The 21,291-nt window shown below is 41.8% G+C and overlaps 1 protein-coding gene across 1 annotated transcript; it reads right to left on the bottom strand.

Moving 5' to 3' along the window:
• Positions 1 to 229: 229 nt before the first annotated feature.
• Positions 230 to 3,845, bottom strand: LOC140599509 (beta-defensin 107A-like). Its single transcript, XM_072762656.1, has 2 exons — positions 3,776 to 3,845; positions 230 to 397 (listed from the first exon to the last, which is right to left on the bottom strand). The coding sequence occupies exons 1-2, from the start codon at positions 3,843 to 3,845 to the stop codon at positions 255 to 257; spliced, it is 213 nt and encodes a 70-aa protein (XP_072618757.1). The 3' UTR covers positions 230 to 254.
• Between the last annotated feature and the right edge of the window lie 17,446 nt (positions 3,846 to 21,291).

Consider the following 21,291-nt stretch of genomic DNA (forward strand, 5'->3'; position numbering starts at 1 on the left):
ATCAATCCATAAAATAATTAATAGGCCTCTGCCAGCAAGTGGGGATTCCAAAGACCAACATAACACAGTGCCTTCCCCCAGGCAGCTCCAGCTGACAGAGGGTATTTCTCTGCAGTGTCAGAAGCTGGATTGACAGCTTCATTCAAAGAATGCCCATGTGGGAGGTCACGAGAAAAAATGCAGAGATGTTTGCTGCATGCAGCTCACAGCCAGAGGATCTTTGCTTCTCACTTTCTGTAGCTCCTGCTTGGCTTTTAATTATTCTTCCTTTTTTTGCAGCAAAGTGGTGTCAGTTCAGCTCTACAGCCCCCAATCTTATCTTCAAAGGAAAGGCACTCAACTTCACAGCGACCATCCATCTTCTGGCACTGCATCCTTCTGCGTATAGCTCCATGAGCTGAGGGAAGAAAGCAAGGCCTCAGTTATCCAGTAATTGGTGACCAGAAAACAACATAACATCACCCGGGCTAAAATCACAATTCCCTCTTACTGAGTCTCCTGCAGACACAGAGTACACGCCTAGCGATCAGAAAAAGCACATGTCACCTGAGCAGCTGTATGGGAGCTCAGATTCCCTGCACAACTTACACAGTGTCCCTACTGGGTATTCAATTCCCTCTGCCATAGTCATTTCTAGGATATCTAGAAGCAGAGCATGTCTTCCTGGGATAGAGGCCGTCTACTTTCTAATTTCAGTAACATTCCTTCCCAATGTGTGATTGTTTTCATGTCTCCAAATTAATAGTCTCAGACATATAACAAAAGGTAAAGATGGTGCTGTTTATACTGTAGGCCAGTCAACGAGAGACCACATGCAACGATAGACCACAGCCATGTGGCTCTGGAGTTTCAAGATTTTAGGTGCAAAGATAAAAGAAACCTGCGGCTGATCCATTCTGTAAGAAATGTCAATGAAAAATGGGTTTAATTCTGGAATTCAAGTGATGTGGACAACGAGTTTTTCTTCTGAACAAAGATGAAGCTGAAGAGAGTAAGGTATTTTGAGAGAAATGATTGAAAAAAGTTTTTGCTGATAGATGTTCTCAGGAGAAGTAATACAAAGAACTGGCAGTCACTCCCAAAGGGGACCTGTTCTGGGAAAATACAGTTTTGAGGAGGAGAAAGAACACATATTGCTGTCGTACCTGAGATAATGCCATGCTGAAGAAACACTGAACCTGTTCATGCCCCAGTTAGGACTCAGACCAACAGAAAGGAATTGCACAGCCTTAGATTTCTGCTCAAAGTAAGGGGAAATTTTTAAAATAGTCCAAAGTTGAACTTTGGATATTGTAATAGACTATGGAAATTCATCAGGCATTTAGCCAATTAATGACATGGAATACTCATAAGGCGTTTAAATACTTAATTGAGGCAGGTAATAAGAATGAGAATGATGTTTAAAGAACAATGATAAGCAGACAATAATAATAGTGTACTTTCTCGGGGCACAGAGGATGTGCCTGGCTTTGTTTAAGCAGATTATAGAAACAGAGGGATTGTTAAACCTTCTCCAAGGAGTTACTTCTCACTTCAAACAATGAGTAATGGAATCTCTGGATAACAAGAGGAGACTCAGCAAAAGACATAGGTCCCAGGCCCCGTGGCTCTGTATGGTTGCATGGGTAAGTTTGGACCAATGAAAGAGGAATCAAATGATGTAGATGCTTCTGTGCAATCTTTTTGATCATGAGCTTTACTTACTTTTCAGCCCTTCCTGTCAGAGCATCTTTAGAACCAGATGAAAGACACATGTTTAGGACACAAATTTGACCTTCCTCCCTAGGCTCAAAGTAACTAGATGGAGAAGAGTCTTCTTACTAACCATAATAGTCAACTTACCTGTTTTTTGGATTTTTCCCTAAAAGAAAAATTAACTATTTTTTTCATTTACTCCCTTTTTAAATGTCTTTGTTAAAATAAGTTTGCCTCTAATTAACATAACATGTATCTTAATCTTTCAAACAATCCTATTATTATTATTATTATTATTATAACCCCTTCTAGAAAGGAGACTGAAGCACAATGGTTCACACAACTTAGAAGGATTAGACCTGAGATCCAACTTCAGGTGTTTTGGTGTAAAAATATCTGTGTTCTTTACCTCTTCTACTGATCATTGAACTCACTTCCAGCTCTGTGATTCTGTGTGGTTGTGGTGATTGTGGCGCTCCTAATTTGAGCCCACACTAGGCTTGTTGTTAGGATTCAAATGTACCTGAGCTGAATTTGGGAACAAGAAGCCCTTAATGAGTCAGAGACTTTTGAATGGGAATGGAGAAGATGGCTTAAAATGTGTTTCTCTACCTGGATCCATTGTCTGACCTTCAAGAGAAGACTGGAGCAGAAACCAAGTAACTGACCTGATAAATGAGACTTTGAAATGTAAGGGCATGTTTTTATACCTGTTTTCAAAAGTTCAAGGTGAAGAACATTTCCCAAGATGGCCCTTCTGATCCCACGGTTAGAAGCACGGTTCTACTTCCATCGCTTTTTTTTATAGTCTGCCTCATTTATGGCACTTATGAGAAACGTTTTGTGTTATAGTTTTAATGAATCTTCCCATCTCACCCATTCACTTATTTGTATATTTGAAATTTATCAAATACCTATTTACTATTCTGGGGAACCTATTTTTTACCAACACAGAAATAATAAAATAATAAACTTCAAGTAAATTAAGCATGAAGATCATACTCTAATTATATTTTTTTACCTCCACTTTACCTACTTTTTCTATAATGCCCAAACAATTGCTTATTAAGTTTTATATGTATTGGTTTGGTAGGCCTATTGAGGCCTGATTGTGTAATAAGTAAGTGCAAAAACCAGGAAATCATGAAGTAGTAAAATGCTTCATAATACATGAGGAACCCCACTAGTAATGACTTAATAACAGAAGTATAGTTGAGAAGGGATGGATATAAAAGTTTCTTGGTGGGGGGCGATGGCACCTGAGTGTCTCAGCTGGGCATCAGACTCTTAATTTTGGCCCAGGCCGTGATCTCAGGTCATAGGATCAAGCGCCACATCAGGCTCTGCGTTCACTGGGGAGACTGCTTGAGATTCTCTCTCTCCCTCTACCCCTCTTCCAGCTATCTCTCTCTCTCTTTAAAATAAATACATCTTTTAAAATGTCTTAGGGATAGAGTCTTGGCAGTACTGAGCAAAAAGAGACCATTTCAAAGCTCTCAAAGATGTAAAAGCAAACCAATCAAGATGTTAGTTGTCTAAATGATATAATTTTCTATAAGTGTGTGAGAACTAGAAAGAAATTCTAACTAATCTAAGATTAGGAGATTTGGACCAACTAATAAAACATAAAAATAGGAAAAAAAATACAAAAAACGACACTAAGAATCTCTTATCATAAGTTTTTTTTTTTTTTTCTCATTTAGGCTACAAAAGCTATACTTCTCTAAATTAACACGTGTGATTGAAATTTGCCTCTGAAATTTTCTCTCATTTTAGAGCTATCACTTGGGCACACGCTGAAGCTGTGTGGACGATTACAGAAGATGGAAAGAGAGCTAACTGTAAAGAGAAGTCTGAATCCCTTGGTGGAGCTTTGGGGTAAATTAACCAGACACCCTTCTGGGTGGAGATAGTCCAGCTCAGTAGTTTTGTGTTTAAGCTCAAGAAAAGATTTCTAGTAACTGCTTTGTGCTGGGACATTTTTAGAATACAGGGATTAGTCATGCACTTTTCTAAAGTCTGAACTTTCTTCTCAAAAGACAGATTGCCACCCTTACATCTATTAGGATTTCCCTCTTACCTGAGAAAATGTGAGCAAGGACAATGAGAGCAGAAGAAACTAAGAAAAAAATTCTCATGGCTCCAGACATCAGTAGAGAGAGGATAAAGGAGGTATAGTTGCTAGAATCCAGCTCTTTTATCAAGGGAAGTTGATTAAAACAAGTTCTACAGCTATGAAAGGGCTGGAAGTCAACTTCAGTTTGAAACGTCCATTAAAAAGAAGCTATTTTTCATGCTCCACTGAGTAACGTGTGGGCTGCCATATCAGGAGTTACCTCAATGATGTCTATCAGAGAGTAAGGCAGACAGCTAGTCCCTCTGCCTGGATTCCTACATTCTATGTCTCTGCCTAGACATCTATTCCCTGAGGCCCCATCTCAGGTGCCTACACTTCCAGAAGATCTATAACCCCCACTCCTCTTCTTCTTTAAGATGTTACTTGCAACTTGGTCTCTTATAAGATTAACTTGGTGGTTACTAATGGGTACCTGTTATAATTGCTTTTCAAAAATTATAGTATGTGAAGAATTTTTATCCATCCAGTTTGACTATCAGCTCAACAAAAGAAACCAATTCTCCTTCCATCCTTCTCTTTCCATTGATTCCTCATAAAGTGCTTTGCAGCAATAGCCATTCAAAATATACAGGTTCTTAGACTTAATTGATAGCTGTCTAATTAGGGAAACTCTTGAATAGTCAAACAGTTAATTCACAAATCTTACTAAACGTTTAAAGTTTTTACATTTGTAAATATTATTATTAAGGATAATGGTATTATGACAAAATATGATCATACCTCATATGTTATGGGAATAGCTTTCATTCAACAAATATGGGTTGGAGAACTATGTAGATGTTTATGCACATTTTACTAAGAAATTTGAATTTTATCCTAAAATCAAAGGGAAACTATTGAAGGATTTTTAAGCAGGGGGGGTTATTTGAAAGATTAAAACTCAAATGAGGAGTTCCATTTTAAATAAAGAAAAGTGAGCTCCTGACAAGTAGACCCTCCCACTAATAACAAGTGAAACTGTGGGGAAAAAATTACCTGAAGAATATGAAATTTGAAATAAATACAGGCGTATTTAACTTTTTGGAAAAAAAAGTTAGAACTTGGAAAAATTAAACAGCAAAGAGTACATTCTTTCTGATTGCAATGTGGCATGGAGAGGCTAACTCAAAACAAACAAAAATATCTATCCTCTTTCTGAACTTATAAAGGCAGAGTCAAGGAAGACCATGGTTGCTGGAAATGAAGTCTCAGAGAAGGGAGCTTAGGTTCTTTCTATGAACTCTCCCCATGACTTCTGGGGAGAACCGTGCATGCATCTGATTAAGGTAAAACAAAACAAGATAAACACACAAATACCTCTGAGATTTGAGCTGCTGCTCATTACAGACTAGGCAATACTTGTCAATTGAGTTTAATAGAATTACTTTCCTGTTCAAACAAAAAATTCAGCCTTCTTCAGAGGATGTAGCATATTCATATCCTCTTCAGCACAACATTCACAGTGTCCAGGACTTCAATGATGTTGAAATAATCAGACAAATGTCTTTAATATATTCATTTTAACATGCTCCAAAAGTAAAGAAAATGCACTTGCAATGAGTATTAAACATGGGAAATGTCATTAGAGAACAGAAAATAAAAAGAAATGTTGGTACTAAAAGATATAATACCTTAAAAAGATTAACTGAATAAATTTGATAGCATAGAAAATATGACAGGATCAAGAGTCACTGAATCAATAAAAATTATGCAACTTCTAGATCAGAGAGAAAAAAGATTGAGAAAAATAGACCTTTGAGGGTCTGAGGGATAATTATCAAAAGCTAGAGCACACAGGTCATTGGAGTCTGAGAATGAGGAGAGAAACCGAATGCATTAAAAAGTAGTTCAAGGAAATAATGTCTGAAAACTCATAAATTTGGTGAAAGGCACAAGCTGACAAAACCAGGAAGCTACTTGAATCACAAAGAATATAAATACTATGCTCAGGCACATCACAGTCAAACTTCTAAAGTCCAGAAAAGGGAGAAAATTGTGAAAGTGCCCAAAGGAAAAAAAAAAAACACATCCAGTTCAGGGAAATAGCAATTGGCTTCTCCTCAGAATTGAAAGAGGTCAGGTGACTGTGCACACACCTTGCAGCAGCTGAAGGAAAACAAGCACAACACTGCCACAGCCCCAAACTCCATCTGCAGGAAAGATTCCCTTAAAAAGGGAGGATAAAATAAACATGTATTCAGGGCAAAGAAAATTGAAAGAGTTTTTCTCTAGGAGAGATTCCCTACAGTTACTATAAAAGGAAATTCTTCATCTGAAGGGAAATACCACAAGGAAATGTGGTTTTCAGGAAAATTAAAAACATCAGAAATAATATCAGTGTAAGTACTTAAAAAATACATTGTCTTTTAATTTATTTGAAATTTATGTGACTTCTTAAAGCAAAATCTGTATTGCCTTGTGAGTTTATACTGTATGTGGATGTGATACATACAAAAAATATAGCAAAAAGACTATGAGAATAGGAAGAAATAGGTCTGCCTATATGATTACAAGCCTTCCAAATTTTGAAGGAAGTGGATTAACATCAACCCTAAGTTGGATGTGTATTGATAATAGCAGTGAAGCCATTAATTATAATACATATATTATAATGCAAATGTTGACACAAATATCCCAGTAATCTGAAGAAGATAAGAGAGAGAGAACAGGGGAACAAAATCAAGGAGAACAAACATGTCAAAAATAGTCAATTGATAGACCAACATCTTACTAATCTATCATTAATTATGTAAAAATGTTAAGGGACTGAAAATATTCTCCTTAAACAGCAGAGATAATCATATGGATTAAATAGGAAGACAAAACTACATGTTATTTTCCATAATGGAATCTTCTCTCCAAACATGTTTTTCCTTTGAGAAAATTATAGACTCACAATAAGTTCCAAAAATGGTACAGAGAGGTCTTAGGCACCCATCACCCAGCCTACTCCAATGGGGACATTGTCCATAATTGTGAATTGTCAAAGCCAGGAAATAAAGTGGCAGAGTAACCTCAGATCACAAATTATAAGGAAAGCATTAAATATCAAAAGATAAAGACAGGCTGAAAACACATGAATGGAAAAACATAAACTATGAAAATATCTAGAGTAAGGAAGCTGGAGTGCCAATATTCATTTCAGATAAAAAAGAATATCATCAAATGGAGAGTGGGATGCTGCCGTACACTTTTACACAATAACTGGATGGACTAAAATGGGGAAACACAGTTCTACAATGAGAGAGAAGATTTTGATGTCATTCTTTCCAGCAAAGGGTAGACCCAAAATTAACAAACACAGGTTTGATGTAAACAGCACTACCACCACGTTGACTGAGTTGGTATTTATGGAATAAAACACAAAATGACTGCAAAACACACATACACACCTTTTTCAAGTACATATGACACATTCATCAACACAGATCACATGCTAGGCTATAAAACACATATACCTTTGTTGAACTATTGATTTCTCTCTTCAATGTGTCAGTTCCCACTTCATGTATTTCGTGCTCTTGTTAGCTTTATACACGCTTATAATGGTCATGTCTTCTTAAGGGGTTGACCTGTCTACCACAGTATGCAGTTCTCTTGTCTCTAGCTCCATCTTTTTCCATCCTTCTACTTTTGACCTCTTCATTCATTGAATCCAGTGTGTCCCTTTCACACAGGCACACAGCATATAGTTGGATCTTTAAAAAGATTTTTAAAAAACCTTTCTGCTAGGTTCTAACTGGAGTATTTAATCCATTTGCATTTAATACCATAATTGATGAGGTAGGATTTATATCTGCCATTTGCTATTGTAGTTTTCTTTTTTATTATTATGCATTTATTTATCTATGGCTGGGCAGGAGAGAGAGGGAGAGCTAAAGTGGAGGGTGGGAAGGCACAGTGGGAGAGAGAGAATTCCAATAAGGCTCTGTGTTGGGCTCAGATTCACAATCCTGAGATCATGACCTGAGCCAAAATCAAGAGTCAGAAGCTTAACCAGCTAAGCCACCAGGTGTCCCCGCTCTTTGTTTTCCAAATTTCTCCTCCACCCCCCTTTCCTGCATTACTGACTTCTTTTGTGTTAAAGAGATATTTCCTGAGGTACCATTTGAATTTCCTTGTCAAATATCAGTGACTCTTGATCCTGTCATATTTTCTATGCTCTCGAATCTATTCAGTGAATCTTTTTCAGGTATTAAAACTTTCAGTATCAACATTTCTTTCTATTTTCTGTTCTCTAGTGATATTTCCCTTGTTTAATTAATTATGGCACTATGTATGTTTATGTTGTAAATGAATTTGCAATTAATTTTAAACAACTAGATTCCAATGGTGAACAAAAGCATTATTCTGTTTAGCTGGGTTTTCTCCCCTTTCTTTTGTGCTGTCAGATAGAAGTAGGAGTTTTAAAGTACAAGACACACTCTGGGTGGCCCTGAAGGAGAAACCTGCCATTTTATGGAAAGAGCCACAGGTCAGGGAATGCCAGGCAGCTTCTGTGTGCTCAGCACAATGCCCGGCCGACATCCTGCAAGAAGACAGCAACCCACTGCAGGCCAACAACACAAGTGACACAATTTTTCCTGACAGCCCCAGGGGGATGCAAGGGGATCTGTTGCCTCAGATTACATCAAAGTCCCAGCTGACCCAATGCTGTCAGTCTCCTGAAACCCTGAGCAGGGGTCCAGATACACCATGCCTGGACATTGGACCCACAGCACTCTTCGAGAGGGTGTGCTGTTTTAAGCAGCTAACTTTTGTGGTACTTTGTGACACAGTGAAATAAATGAGTCCAGCAGTCTTCCAAGGTAGATCTCTTTGGGGGAGCACATTAATGTGTTCTTGCAAGGCTCCTGTTGGTTCATGGCATTGCACAGTTTCGTGAATGGTTGATGTTCTTTCTGGTTGATCATATGAATTTTCCTCCACCCCAGCAATGTATCCAAAAATGACTTACTACTGAGTCCCTTTGATTTAGGAGGTCACATTATTTGGGAATATTCCCTTTAGGATGGTTTCAGCCCAGCGGTCTTTTTTTTTTTTTTTTAATTTTTTGTATTCAATCATGAGAGACAGAAAGAGAGAGAGAGGCAGAGAAACAGGCAGAGGGAGAAGCAGGCTCCCTGAACCTGATAGTTCTGCAAATGTTATAAGATGAAGGTGGAAGGGCGACCTTTTGGTTGTAAAAGATCCTTGAAAGTAGAAGTGAAGTTAGGTTTAGTTCTGGTTTGGGCCTGGCAGTGGTAGTGTGTCCTCAGTAACTGCTCGATCTCTGCTTTCTTATTTGTCATATAGACATTCTAGAAATGCTTGTCTACACTGTAAACTATTCTAGTGGTCACATGGAGTAATTTAGGTAAGACCATTTCACCAAACACTATGTAGCCCATTAGTTATTTCTGTTGTTAATGTTCTTCCTGTAGAAGATGAGAGCACAGAGAGGGATTGGGGGCTCTTCATCTTGGACAGATCTTCCATAATGGTAATGAGATCTCCTTTATTTGATCCTTCCTAGACCAATAGCAGAGATTGGGATGCATTTTACTGGGTTTGGGACAGATCCGGTAAGAGATGGATGAGCATGTTCCCCAAACATTGCTTATTGGCTGGTACAAGCTTGATCCTCTAAACCTGCTTTAGTTAGCACCCTGAGACCAGCCACCAGGTCCAAATCTCTATGGCCAAAATTCCATTCCAGTAACAAAGAGATTTCTCTATGAAATGGCAAAGCAGGTATGATGCTGGCTACCAGAGGAAGAGAAGGCAGAGGCAGAAATCTGGGATTTCAGACAACTCTATTCTCACTGTCATTGCCATCACTCCTTGTCTCCAGAAGTCAGAGGAAGCTGACCGGCTACAGGTCCTAAAAGTAGAAATTATATGTGAGGGATTCAACTAAACTCCTGGAAATGGCTGGGAATATTCAAGTCCTGCTTGGCACCCTAAATTCAAATCATCACATTTTGGATTTTAAAATTAGTGCAGGAAATAAGGCTGTGTAAAACAGTATTCCCAGCTCCACCCATCTGCTGTGGAAGGACAGCAGAGCACAGGCTGCTTCTCTATTCTATTTCTGAAGGCCAGCACTCCCAGGAACCAGGGGGGAGGTTTACAAAAGACGGGAGGGGTGGGAATAGCAGTTTGCTTAGAAAATGCCACCACAGATTCAAGAAAATCCCATGAGAAGCTCAATGGGGAGACGACCATTCCCGTCAGTCTTAGGATGGTCCACAGAAGAGCCGGCGGCTTTATCACCTGCCTCTTCACCATTCCATCCATTTGCGTTTACCTGGTAGAAACTGAGCCAAAATGAAGAGAAAGGCAAAGACCACACAAGACATCGTTCTGCTCAGGGTCACCTCTGAGGGAAGCCTCTTCAGAGCAGAGGTTTGGGGCCTCTGGGAGGACAGAAGACTCACTTATATTTGCAAGAAGTGGGGAACGTTCTTGGTCAGTGAAGTGAATCAATGAAGAAAGCACATTTATATGCTCCATTTCCCAGGATCAAGGCCCGATGTGATGGTCTCCATAAAGCCTGATCTTCGGAGAGTTCTGGCTGGGGGAGTGGAAGGAACAGGAGGCAGGAGCTGGAAAAGCAGGAGCCTCCCACTGATCCTCCTGGCCCAGCAAGTAGGAGCCTGCTACTCCCCTTCTCTCTCTCACAATTCAGTTTTCTCCTCCAAAGAATAAGGAGCAACTATGGTTACTGAGAGACAACACAGTTCCTTCTGCCAGCCTCAGGGTCTGTGTCCAGTTCGAGTGATGATGATTGGGACATGCTTGGGACACGGGGATTGCCCTGTAAGAAGAGCCCAGAAGCAGGCACTGTTCCATCTCTGGCTTTCCTTTGTGCTACCTGTGAATGTCCCCAGGAGCAAAGGGAAAGGGGTGGCAGTCATTTCACCAAAGGAGCTCTGAATCCCTGAGCCTGTACCAATGTCACCTGGCAGCACGAAGGCATAATTACCACATCCTTTTCGTTCTCCAAGAATCTGGGTATCAAAATTAACATTTATATCCCGGTACCCTCAAATGAGTCCCGTCCTATTGCCTCTGCTTATTCAAGGCTCTGCTCTTCATTTTGGGAAGGCAAGATGGGGGCACTGAACCACGTAGACTAAAGTCAGATTGGTTTAGCAAGTGTGTGACCTCGGTTGTGTAGTTTGTTGAACTAGTTTCTAAATCTTTAAATGGGGATGTAATAAAGTATGGACTTTATAGGATATTTAAAGGTCTCACTGAAATGATTATAAAGTGGCTACCGACTGTTCGCTTGGACTCAGTGCAGATGTACCTAGATCTGGGGTTGGGGTGTCTCAGGGCCTAGCATACCATTCACCCCTCCCTGAGATAAGCATGCCATGGTGTAGGTGGGCAACTTGGCAGGAACAGGCTCCAAGTCGCGGGGTCCTGGTTGAGATGCTGGCAGGTGTCCTTGCAGGGGGACTGGGAGGCGAGAGCCCAGGGAGGAGGCGGCGACAAGGGGCCATGTGTAGCGCGTCACAGATGGAGGCCTCGTAGGAACTCCTGCCCTAACAGGGATGAGGATGGTTCCCTACCGACATGCAGGCCTGTGCCCCGTAGTGATGAGCGGGTGGCGGGACACTCCCCCGTGTGCAGGCTCAGGTGAGGGCCCGCGCTCCTGCACCTGTCAGCCCGGAGGCCAAACAGCCTCCCCTGGGGCAGTGAGTGCGCTCAGAGTTGTGGTTCATCATATTCCCCCATAAAAAAAGAAACTGTCCTCCCCTCGCAGACACTCGCAACCCCCTGGTTCATCGCTGATCCACGCTCATCCTGGGCGGTCAATCAGCACTAGGGCTGAACAGGATCCGGAACCTGACTCCAGGGGATCGCTGTCAACTTCGCCATCCTCTTAGAGGACTAGGAGCCACGGGGATCCCTTCTCCCAAAGAAACCCAAATCGAAGTCCTACATCCGGCATCCCAAACCTCCATTCTCCCTACAGCCTCCGTGCAAATTAATGGAAGCTCTTGCCTCATTTTGGGGGGTGGCTCTCCCTTGACTATGTATGGAGCGTCTCCCCTCCCCTTTTTTTAGAATGTTTTCCTTCACATGTGTGCCCCTTATTAAAGGAATCATAATGAAAGAGGGACTGGTCATAGGGGTGTTCGGATGGAGGGGCCAAGGCGACCTGGGATCTCCAAGTTCAAGTTGAAAAGTCTTCTGGATTACCCAGGGTGAGAATGGGGGTGGCAGGATACACCAGGCCTTCGTGGTTTCTCAGACAACAAGGGTGGCTCCTACCTGGTCTAGGTCTGAGGACCTGCCTCCTTCCTGACACCCCATCCGAGTGCCACTGGGATTGAGTCAGGGGTGTTTTCGGTTGTGGTGATCCTGAGACTCAGGTATTGATGAGGTGAGGCATGTGCAGGCATGTGCAGGCATGTGGGGATGCCTCAGGTCAGGATTTAAGAGATTGTACTTTGGGGCCTGGGACTGTTATTTGGCACCTGAATTGGTTCCTCCTTGCTGGGGATGGTGCTTCCAGTCGGGTATGGGGCTACACGAGAAGGCAGGAGCAGCAGTTCTCTGGTTCTGGAGCATATCCAGAAATACCGCAAAGGCTCCAGAGGGTGAGAACCTCCTCTCTGGCATCCTGTGCTTGCTGCATCTACTCCTGGGTCCTTAGGGGGGTCTTAGAACAATTTTATTGAGCCTGGTGGGCCATGGATGCCTTCCCTGGGTCTTGCAGGCAGTCACAAATGGTTGCTGGAACCAGAGGTGACTCATAATATTTCCCAGAGGCTCAGGCCTACCAGCGTTAACCACAGTAAAACTACTTAATAGAATGGCACAAAAAAGAGACAGTGTCTTGCACTGCAGATAGGAGCATGAGGGTGCTATGTTGGGTTTTGCAACCAGGAAAACCTATTCATGTTGAAAATACAAGCAAGCCCACCGTTAAAAACACCGCCTGTAGACCGTCCCTCAAAGTAACAAACCTCTTATTAAGTAAAGGAAGATACTCATGTTGACATCACTGCCAGAGGCAGAGAAAGGATACAAGCATATTAGCCGAGCAGAGCAGGTGGTGTAACAATGTGAGGGTCATTTTGCAGGGTGACAGTCAATTCAGTGAGTTATGTCAATAAAAAATATACAAAAAATTTTAAAAACAAAAAGAAAACCCTATCGCTGATGCTAAAAAAAAAAAAAAAAAAAAAAAAAAAGAATTATGTCACAGGCAGAGGACCCAAAGAACATTTCAGCATTTCAGCCTGTGATTCTTTTCATTATTTTCATAAGATTATGTATCATGAAATTAACAATCTTAACGATTTGGAGGTGTAGAGTTCAGTGGTATCAAGTACATTCATACTGTTGTGTCTGATATTTCCCACACATTTCTTCACCCTTCCCTTATATTCCCTTCACTATTATTTATATTCCCCAAATGAATGAGAACATATAATGTTTGTCCTTCTCCGATTGACTCACTTCACTCAGCATAATACCCTCCAGTTCCGGGGATCCCTGGGTGGCGCAGCGGTTTAGTGCCTGCCTTTGGCTCAGGGCACGATCTTGGAGGCCCGGGATCGAATCCCACGTTGGGCTCCCGGTGCATGGAGTCTGCTTCTCCCTCTGCCTGTGTCTCTGCCTCTCTCTCTCTCTCTGTAACTCTCGTAAATAAATAAAAATTAAAAAAATAAATTAAAAAAATATCCTCCAGTTCCATCCACTCTGAAGCAAATGGTGGGTATTCGTCATTTCTAATGGCTGAGGAATATTCCATTGTATACATAAACCACATCTTTATCCATTATCTTTCGATGGACACCGAGGCTCCATCCACAGTTTGGCTATTTGGCTATTGTGGACATTGCTGCTATAAACACCGGGGTGCAGGTGTCCTGGCGTTTCATTGCATCTGTATCTTGGGGTAAATCCCCAACAGTGCAATAGCTGCATCATAGGGCAGGTCTATTTTTAACTCTTTGAGGAACCTCCACACAGTTTTCCAGGGTGGCTGCACCAGTTCACATTCCCACCAACAGTGTAAGAGGGTTCCCTTTTCTCTGCATCCTCTCCAACATTTGTGGTTTCCTGCCTTGTTAATTTTCCCTATTCTCATTGGGGTGACATGAGATCTCAATGTGGGTTTTTTTTTCATTGTGGTTTTGATTTGTATTACCCTGATGGCAAGTGATGCAGAGCATTTTCTCATGTGCATGTTGGCCATGTCCATGTCTTCCTCTGTGAGATTTCTCTTCATGTCTTTTGCCCATTTCATGATTGGATTGTTTGTTTCTTTGGTGTTGAGTTTAAGAAGTTCTTTATAGATCTTGGATACTAGCCCTTTATCTGATACGTCATTTGCAAATATCTTCTCCCATTCTGTAGTTTGTCTTGTAGTTTTGTTGACTGTATCCTTTGCTGTGCAAAAGCTTCTTATCTTGATGAAGTCCCAATAGTTCATTTTTGCTTTTGTTTCTTTTGCCTTTGTGGATGTATCTTGCAAGAAGTTACTGTGGCCGAGTTCAAAAAGGGTGTTGCCTGTGTTCTCCTCTAGGATTATGATGGAATCTTGTCTCACATTTAGATCTTTAATCCATTTTGAGTTTATCTTTGCATAAACTCAAAAGAGTTTAAAGAGTGAAAACGTGAAAAGAGTGGTCTAGTTTCATTCTTCTGCATGTGGATGTCCAATTTTCCCAGCACCATTTATTGAAGAGACTGTCTTTCTTCCAATGAATAGTCTTTCCTCCTTTATTGAATATTAGTTCACCATAAAGTTCAGGGTCCACCTCCGGGTTCTCTATTCTGTTCAATTGATCTATGTGTCTGTTTTTGTGCCAGGACCACACTGTCTTGATGACCACAGCTTTGTAGTACAACCTGAAATCTGGCATTGTGATGTCCCCGGATATGGTTTTCTTTTTTAAAATTCCCCTGGCTATTCGGGGTCTTTTCTGATTCCACACAAATCTTAAAATAATTTCTTCTAACTCTCTGAAGAAAGTCCATGGTATTTTGATAGGGATTGCATTAAACGTGTAAATTGCCCTGGGTAACATTGACATTTTCACAATATTAATTCTGCCAGTCCATGAGCATGGAATATTTTTCCATCTCTTTGGTCTTCCTCAATTTCTTTCAGAAGTGTTCTATAGTTTTTAGGGTATAGATCCTTTACCTCTTTGGTTAGGTTTATTCCTAAGTATCTTATGCTTTTGGGTGCAATTGTAAATGGGATTGACTCCTTACTTTCTCTTTCTTCAGTCTCATTGTTAGTGTATAGAAATGCTACTGGTTTCCGGGCATTGATTTTGTATCCTGCCATGCTACCAAATTGCTGTATGAGTTCTAGCAATCTTGGGGTGGAGGCTTTTGGGTTTTCTATGTAGAGTATCATGTCATTTGTGAAGAGGGAGTGTTTGACTTCTTCTTTGCCAATTTGAATGCCTTTAATGTCTTTTTGTTGTCTGATTGCTGAGGCTAGGACATCTAGTACTATGTTGAATAGCAGTGGTGGGAGTGGACATCCTTAACTTGTTCCTGATCTTAGGGGAAAGGCTCCCAGTGCTTCCCCATTGAGAATGATATTTGCTGTGGGCTTTACGTAGATGGCTTTTAAGATGTTGAGGAATGTTCCCTCTATGCCTACACTCTGAAGAGTTTTGATCAGGAATGGATGCTGTATTTTGTCAAATGCTTTCTCTGCATCTAATGAGAGGATCATATGGTTCTTGGTTTTTCTCTTGCTGATATGATGAATCACATTGATTGTTTTATGAGTGTTGAACCAGCCTTGTGACTCGGGGATAAATCCTACTTGGTCATGGTGAATAATTTTCTTAGTGTACTCTTGGATCCTATTGGCTATATCTTGTTGAGAATTTTTGCATCCATGTTCATCAGGGATATTGGTCTGTAATTCTCCTTTTTGGTGGGGTCTTTGATTGTGGAATTAAGGTGATGCTGGCCTCACAGAACGAATTTGGAAGTACTCCATCTCTTTATATCTTTCCAAACAGTTTTAGTAGAATAGGTATGGTTTCTTCTTTAAACGTTTGATAGAATTCCCCTGGGAAGCCATCTGGCCCTGGACTTTTGTGTCATGGGAGGTTTTTGATGACTGCTTCAATTTCCTCCCTAGTTATTGGCCTGTCAGGTTTTCTACTTCTTCCTGTTCCAGTTTTGGTAGTTTGTGGCTTTCCAGGAATGTGTCCATTTCTTCTAGATTGCCTAGTTTATTGGCGTACAGCTGTTCATAATATGTTTTTAAAATCGTTTGTATTTCCTTGGTGTTGGTAGTGATCTCTCCTTTCTCATTCATGATTTTATTAATTTGAGTCTTCTCTCTCTTCTTTTTAATAAGGCTGGCTAATGGTTTATCTATCTTATTAATTCTTTCAAAGAACCAACTCCTGGTTTTGTGGATCTGTTCCACAGTTCTTCTGGTCTCGATTTCATTGAGTTCTGCTCGAATCTGTATTAACTCTCTTTTTCTGCTGGGTGTAGGACCTATTAGCTGTTTTTTCTCTAGCTCCTTTATGTGTAAGGTGAGCTTTTGTATTTGAGTTCTTTCCAGTTTTTGAATGGATGCTTGTATTGCGATGTATTTCCCCCTTAGGACTGCTTTTGCTGCATCCCAAAGATTTTGAACGGTTGTATCTTCATTCTCATTAGTTTCCATGAATCTTTTTAATTCTTCGTTAAATTCCTGGTTGACCCTTTCATCTTTTAGCAGGATGGTCCTTAACCTCCACGTGTTTGAGGTCCTTCCAAACTTCTTGTTGTGATTTAGTTCTAATTTCAAGGCATTATGGTCTGAGAGCATGCAGGGGATGATTCCAATCTTTTGGTATCAGTTCAGACCCGATGTGTGTCCCAGTATGTGGTCTATTCTGGAGAAAGCTCCATGTGCACTTGAGAAGAATGTGTATTCAGTTGAGTTTGGAGGTAAAGTTCTGTAGATATCTGTGAAATCCATCTGGTCCAGTGTATCATTTAAAGCTCTCATTTCTTTGGAGATGTTGTGCTTAGAGGACCTATCGAGTATCGAAAGAGCTAGATTGAAGTCACCAAGTATAAATGTGTTATTATCTAAGTATCTCTTCACTTTGGTTATTAATTGATTTAAATATTTGGCAGCTCCCCCATTCGGGGCATACCAAGAAATATCGAATTGTTTATGAAAGGAAGACTGCACTAATGTCTACATTACCATGGGAAAACATTCAGTTATAAAGACATGACTTAGAAGGTAGAATACAAAACTGTTATATTCTATATGATCCCAACTATGTAAAACCAAACTAACCAAAAGATGCCCTAAGAAGGCCAAAAGTCAAAATGTTAGGGGCTGTATTCAAGTAGTGTATCTGCAATGATTTTTTTTTCTTTTACTTAACTGTCTTTACCAAAATTTTCTCGATTGGGGGCAATTTTTTTTTTAACTATTAGTTACCAAAAAAAAGAAAGCCTGATAGAACTTTTGAATTTCAGTTAATCAATTTAAGTCGGGGCCTATAAGAAAGGATTTGTACATTTATAGAACTATGAAACATTCCAGGCTACTCCCTGAATCCACTGTGTATAATGAGTAACTTCCAAAAGGTAGAGGGCTACCGCCTCTCCCCACCCAGGTGTAAAGTGTCTCCAGATCCTCCTGCCTGATGAAAAATGCCGAACCAGGCAGCCCTGCAAGTCCAGATGAGCCAGTGAGTGGCTCCCCTTAGTGGTCCCTGCTGCCCCAACACTGCTGGCCCCTGGTTAAAACACTGCCAGCATTTAAGGAAACAAAACAAAACAATAAGCCAAACAGAAAGGTAGCAGATTTACCAAAAGTAACAGAAATACTCACACTTATCAATAACTTATTTACAATATAGTAGTAGCTCCTTAATACTACAACTAAGAGGACAATTATTTTCTCCTATCTTCTGTGCATATGTCAAGTTTCAAAAAAAGCAATCACCACAATAACTGCAGAAAGGTAATCCTGGTTTAGAAACAAAATAAACTACAATAACAGTGGGCAGAGAAAAGCACAAAGTTTAGAAATTTATAAAAAGTTCTTCCTATAAAAGAGATTCCCTTTAAAACATTTGTTTACTGTATACGATGTAAGGTACCCACCTCCCTACCCCCTAAAAAGGGCAAAACCTTCAAACACTTTCTACCAAAGTATCTGCTGGTTTGTTCATTCAACAAACACTGACTGAAGGCTCATAATGTGTGAGGCACTGGGGTCTCAAAGGAGGAGACAGACTTGTCCCTGCCTTAAGGACATCTCTGTCTTCTGAAAGCAGGAGGCAGACACATCACCTACCACAATACAGCAATTGAAAGCAGATGCCACTGCTTTCTTACAATCAAAGAATATGCTGCAATTCTTATTGAATTACTTACACAGAAGTCCTCACATAGAAACTTTCCTGACTTACTAGGAGGCAAAAACGCAACTATTTGAAGAATACTTCTAGAAGGGACAGGCATTAAGTTACGTCTTGTGATATTTGCCCCGAAACATCATAATGCCTAGTGCAGTCAGTTCACTTTCCTTTAAGCGATGGAGGATTTTTTACTCTGAGAATGAGACCCCTTGAATCTGAGAATGAGTGACCAGTCCTAAATATAGATCAAGACTAGTCAGTACCATCAAAGGCTGAGACTCAGGAGTGCAGATTTCAATTAAAGTACTCAGTCTCCCCTTCCATCTGCTGATTTTCAATGTGCTCCTGTACCAGCCGCTCCAGGTCTTTCCTTACATTCGGGTGGTCTTCCAAATCGTCCTAGAGGGATCTCACGAGGTCCAGGCTCCTGTGGTTCTCAGCCTTGACTGGGCTTCGGACAACCTGGAGGCACCGCTCCTTCAGAGTATCCCCTGGCAGGGTGGTGTCGCCAAGAATTGGCTGCCCTTCAACATTGAGAGGTGGCACACATAGCTCAGCTGGGTGAACCAGGAGCCCATCATATGTCCCGGCATCTCGGAAGAGCCAAAGGTGACCGCGGTAGCTGTGGATGCGGCCCGTGCCCGGCGGCAGCGTGGGGTAGGGCTGCGGGTCGCCGTGGAGCTGAGCCACACGCGCAGCACGAGGCGCGGGCAGCGGATGCAGAAGACGACCTGGGCCGGCTCCCCGGGCTCCCCGGGCTCCCCGAGCGCAGCACCGGCCGCGGCCGCCGGCTCCTCCACGGTCCCCGCCTTCGGGGCATTACCTCCCGGAGCCTGGACAGCCCGAGGCCGCCGCCGGGGACGTGCGGCCTCGCGGGGCGGGGCGGGGCGGGGCGTGCGGGCCCCGAGCTCTTTTCATTTGCTGAACTAGAACTGTCCCCATTGAACACACCCCATTGCCTCCCTCCCCCCCATCCCCTGAGGACCACCATACAGCACCCTGCCTCTGTGAACCTGACGTGTATAAGAAGAATCACACAGTATTTTTCTTTTGTGAATGGCTTATTACGCTTAGCATAATGCCCTGCAGGTTCACCGATGTTCTGGAATCTGTACATCATAATCTCCTTCCTTTGTAAGCCTGAGCAATACTCTATTATATGGATATATCTCATCTTGCTTATCAATTTATCGGTAGCCTATGGTTTAGCTTAAACACATAATATGAATGGATGTTTCTAAAAATGTGGAGGTTTCTTAAATGCGTTGGTTCTACCCCTGTGAATGATGACAAATTGTTAGCCTAGGTGAGATGGAGAGGGATCCGGAGAGGCGAGGAGGATATAAGTCTACCATCTCTATGGAAATATATCACTTTGTAAAAACAAAAACAAAACCAAAACAAAGCAAAAAAACATAATCAGGTATTTTTCTAGAGGATCACGCTGGCAAAGGAAATCTTCCTCAGGGCTCCCCTTCATCACAGACCCCGTCACTGTCTCTAGAGGGGGACATGCAATATTTCAAGGGGCTCATTGGAGGAACACACTCAAACTCATACACTGGGGACATGAAGCAGTGTGTAAATTATGAATTATAGGTCTTTGGAGAACCCTCCATAATCATCTTCCAAGAAATCTGACCTCTTTCATGAAAAGAGAGACTATACAATGTCATATGGCATCAACAACAAAAATAATCCATGATAAAAATTTATTGATAAAAATAATCAATTATAAAAGTCATCATGAATAATAGTAATTCCACTGCTATTAATATGGGACATAATGATAAATAAGGAGGTTGGGTATAGAATCCTCTAAGTGAATGATAACGTGACTGTGCTGGGCCTTACAGGGTAGAGAGTTTAAAACCCTGCGTGTGCACATGACATCTGTAACATGAGGCAGAGATGAGCAACAGGAGGGAAAAAGCCAGCCAGAATGAGGGTCTAGGCCAACTCGGGAAATTGCATGCAGACCCCTTGAGGGAAAGCCCGTGGGGCAGAGGGGGTGCAGCAGGACAGCCACCAGATTTCAGGAGCTTGGTCTGTGGCAGGCCAGGCAGGACCCCACGTCCACACCTGCACAGAAGAGCCCAGCGTCAAGTGGACATTCAAGCTGCCTTTTCTATTCCCACCCTCTCTGCCCAACATCCCTTCTGTTTCTTTTCCCCTTAGACCCTGGAGCTCCAGGACTCTAAGTTCACATCTCCGAGGTCACTTAAAGTATTTGCAGAGGATCAGATGGGCGTGGGCTGGAGGAGGGTGTCACCCACGATACTCCCATACTAGCAGGGAAGACATTGCCTTCCGAGTGGTTGCCAAGCTCCCTTGGAAGACGGAGAGTAGTCGTGGGATGGACAGGATGGGCGTTCACAATCTCTGTGCCTTCCGGTACTGCACCAGCAGCCTCTCCTGTGTACCTGAGAGGACTTAGATCTCCAGTTTCGGGCTGGCCTAGGGAGCCTTTTCTGTACCTACGATGTTAGCTACAGTGGCTCTAGGATTCCAGATCAGATAACCTCATGTGGATGTTCATATGGACAGAGACACCAGGTCCCACCTTTCCAAGAAGGCAAGAGTGATTATGGGGACCCCTGATGTGACTAATGTTGTGGCAGTTCTGTTCATCCAAGGACAACTTTCCAGGACTTCTAGGCTGGCACAAGCAGCCAGTGGGCCCTAGAGGGAATTTTGAATTTTAACAGAGGCATATGTGTAAAGGATGTCCTTCAGGATGCTCCTGTGGTATCGAGGGCTGGTCCTGCTTCTGGAGGCTGACTTGGAATATTTCAAGATGCTGCTCCTGAGCAAAATAAATATCATGTAGTGCAGAAGGGGTTGCTTTCCTGTGGACAAACTCTACTGAAGGTTGTATATCAAACAACTGCAAAAACAATTCATGGCAAGAACATAAGGAAAATAATGATGAATAACAAGATCACAGAAATGATCATAGTTAGGGAATTGTCATTGCTAATGATAATCATAACCTAACGAGATGGGGGATCAGAAGACAGGTTTCCCTAAGTGAGGGGCACAGGAATATCATTTTTCTTTTTTTTTTTCTTTTTTAAAAGAATGTATTTATTCACAGAGACCCAGAGAGAGAGAGAGAGA

The sequence above is a fragment of the Vulpes vulpes genome, chromosome 7 (genome assembly GCF_048418805.1).
Source record: "Vulpes vulpes isolate BD-2025 chromosome 7, VulVul3, whole genome shotgun sequence".
Classification (NCBI taxonomy): Eukaryota; Metazoa; Chordata; class Mammalia; order Carnivora; family Canidae; genus Vulpes; species Vulpes vulpes.

Bases quoted from the DNA above. Each gene is read 5' to 3' on its own strand.
- LOC140599509 (XM_072762656.1), bottom strand. From the start codon at position 3,845: ATGTCTGGAGCCATGAGAATTTTTTTCTTAGTTTCTTCTGCTCTCATT. The intron at 398-3,775 runs GTAAGAGGGAAA...TTCTTCCCTCAG, and splicing joins CCTTGCTCACATTTTCTCAG to CTCATGGAGCTATACGCAGA.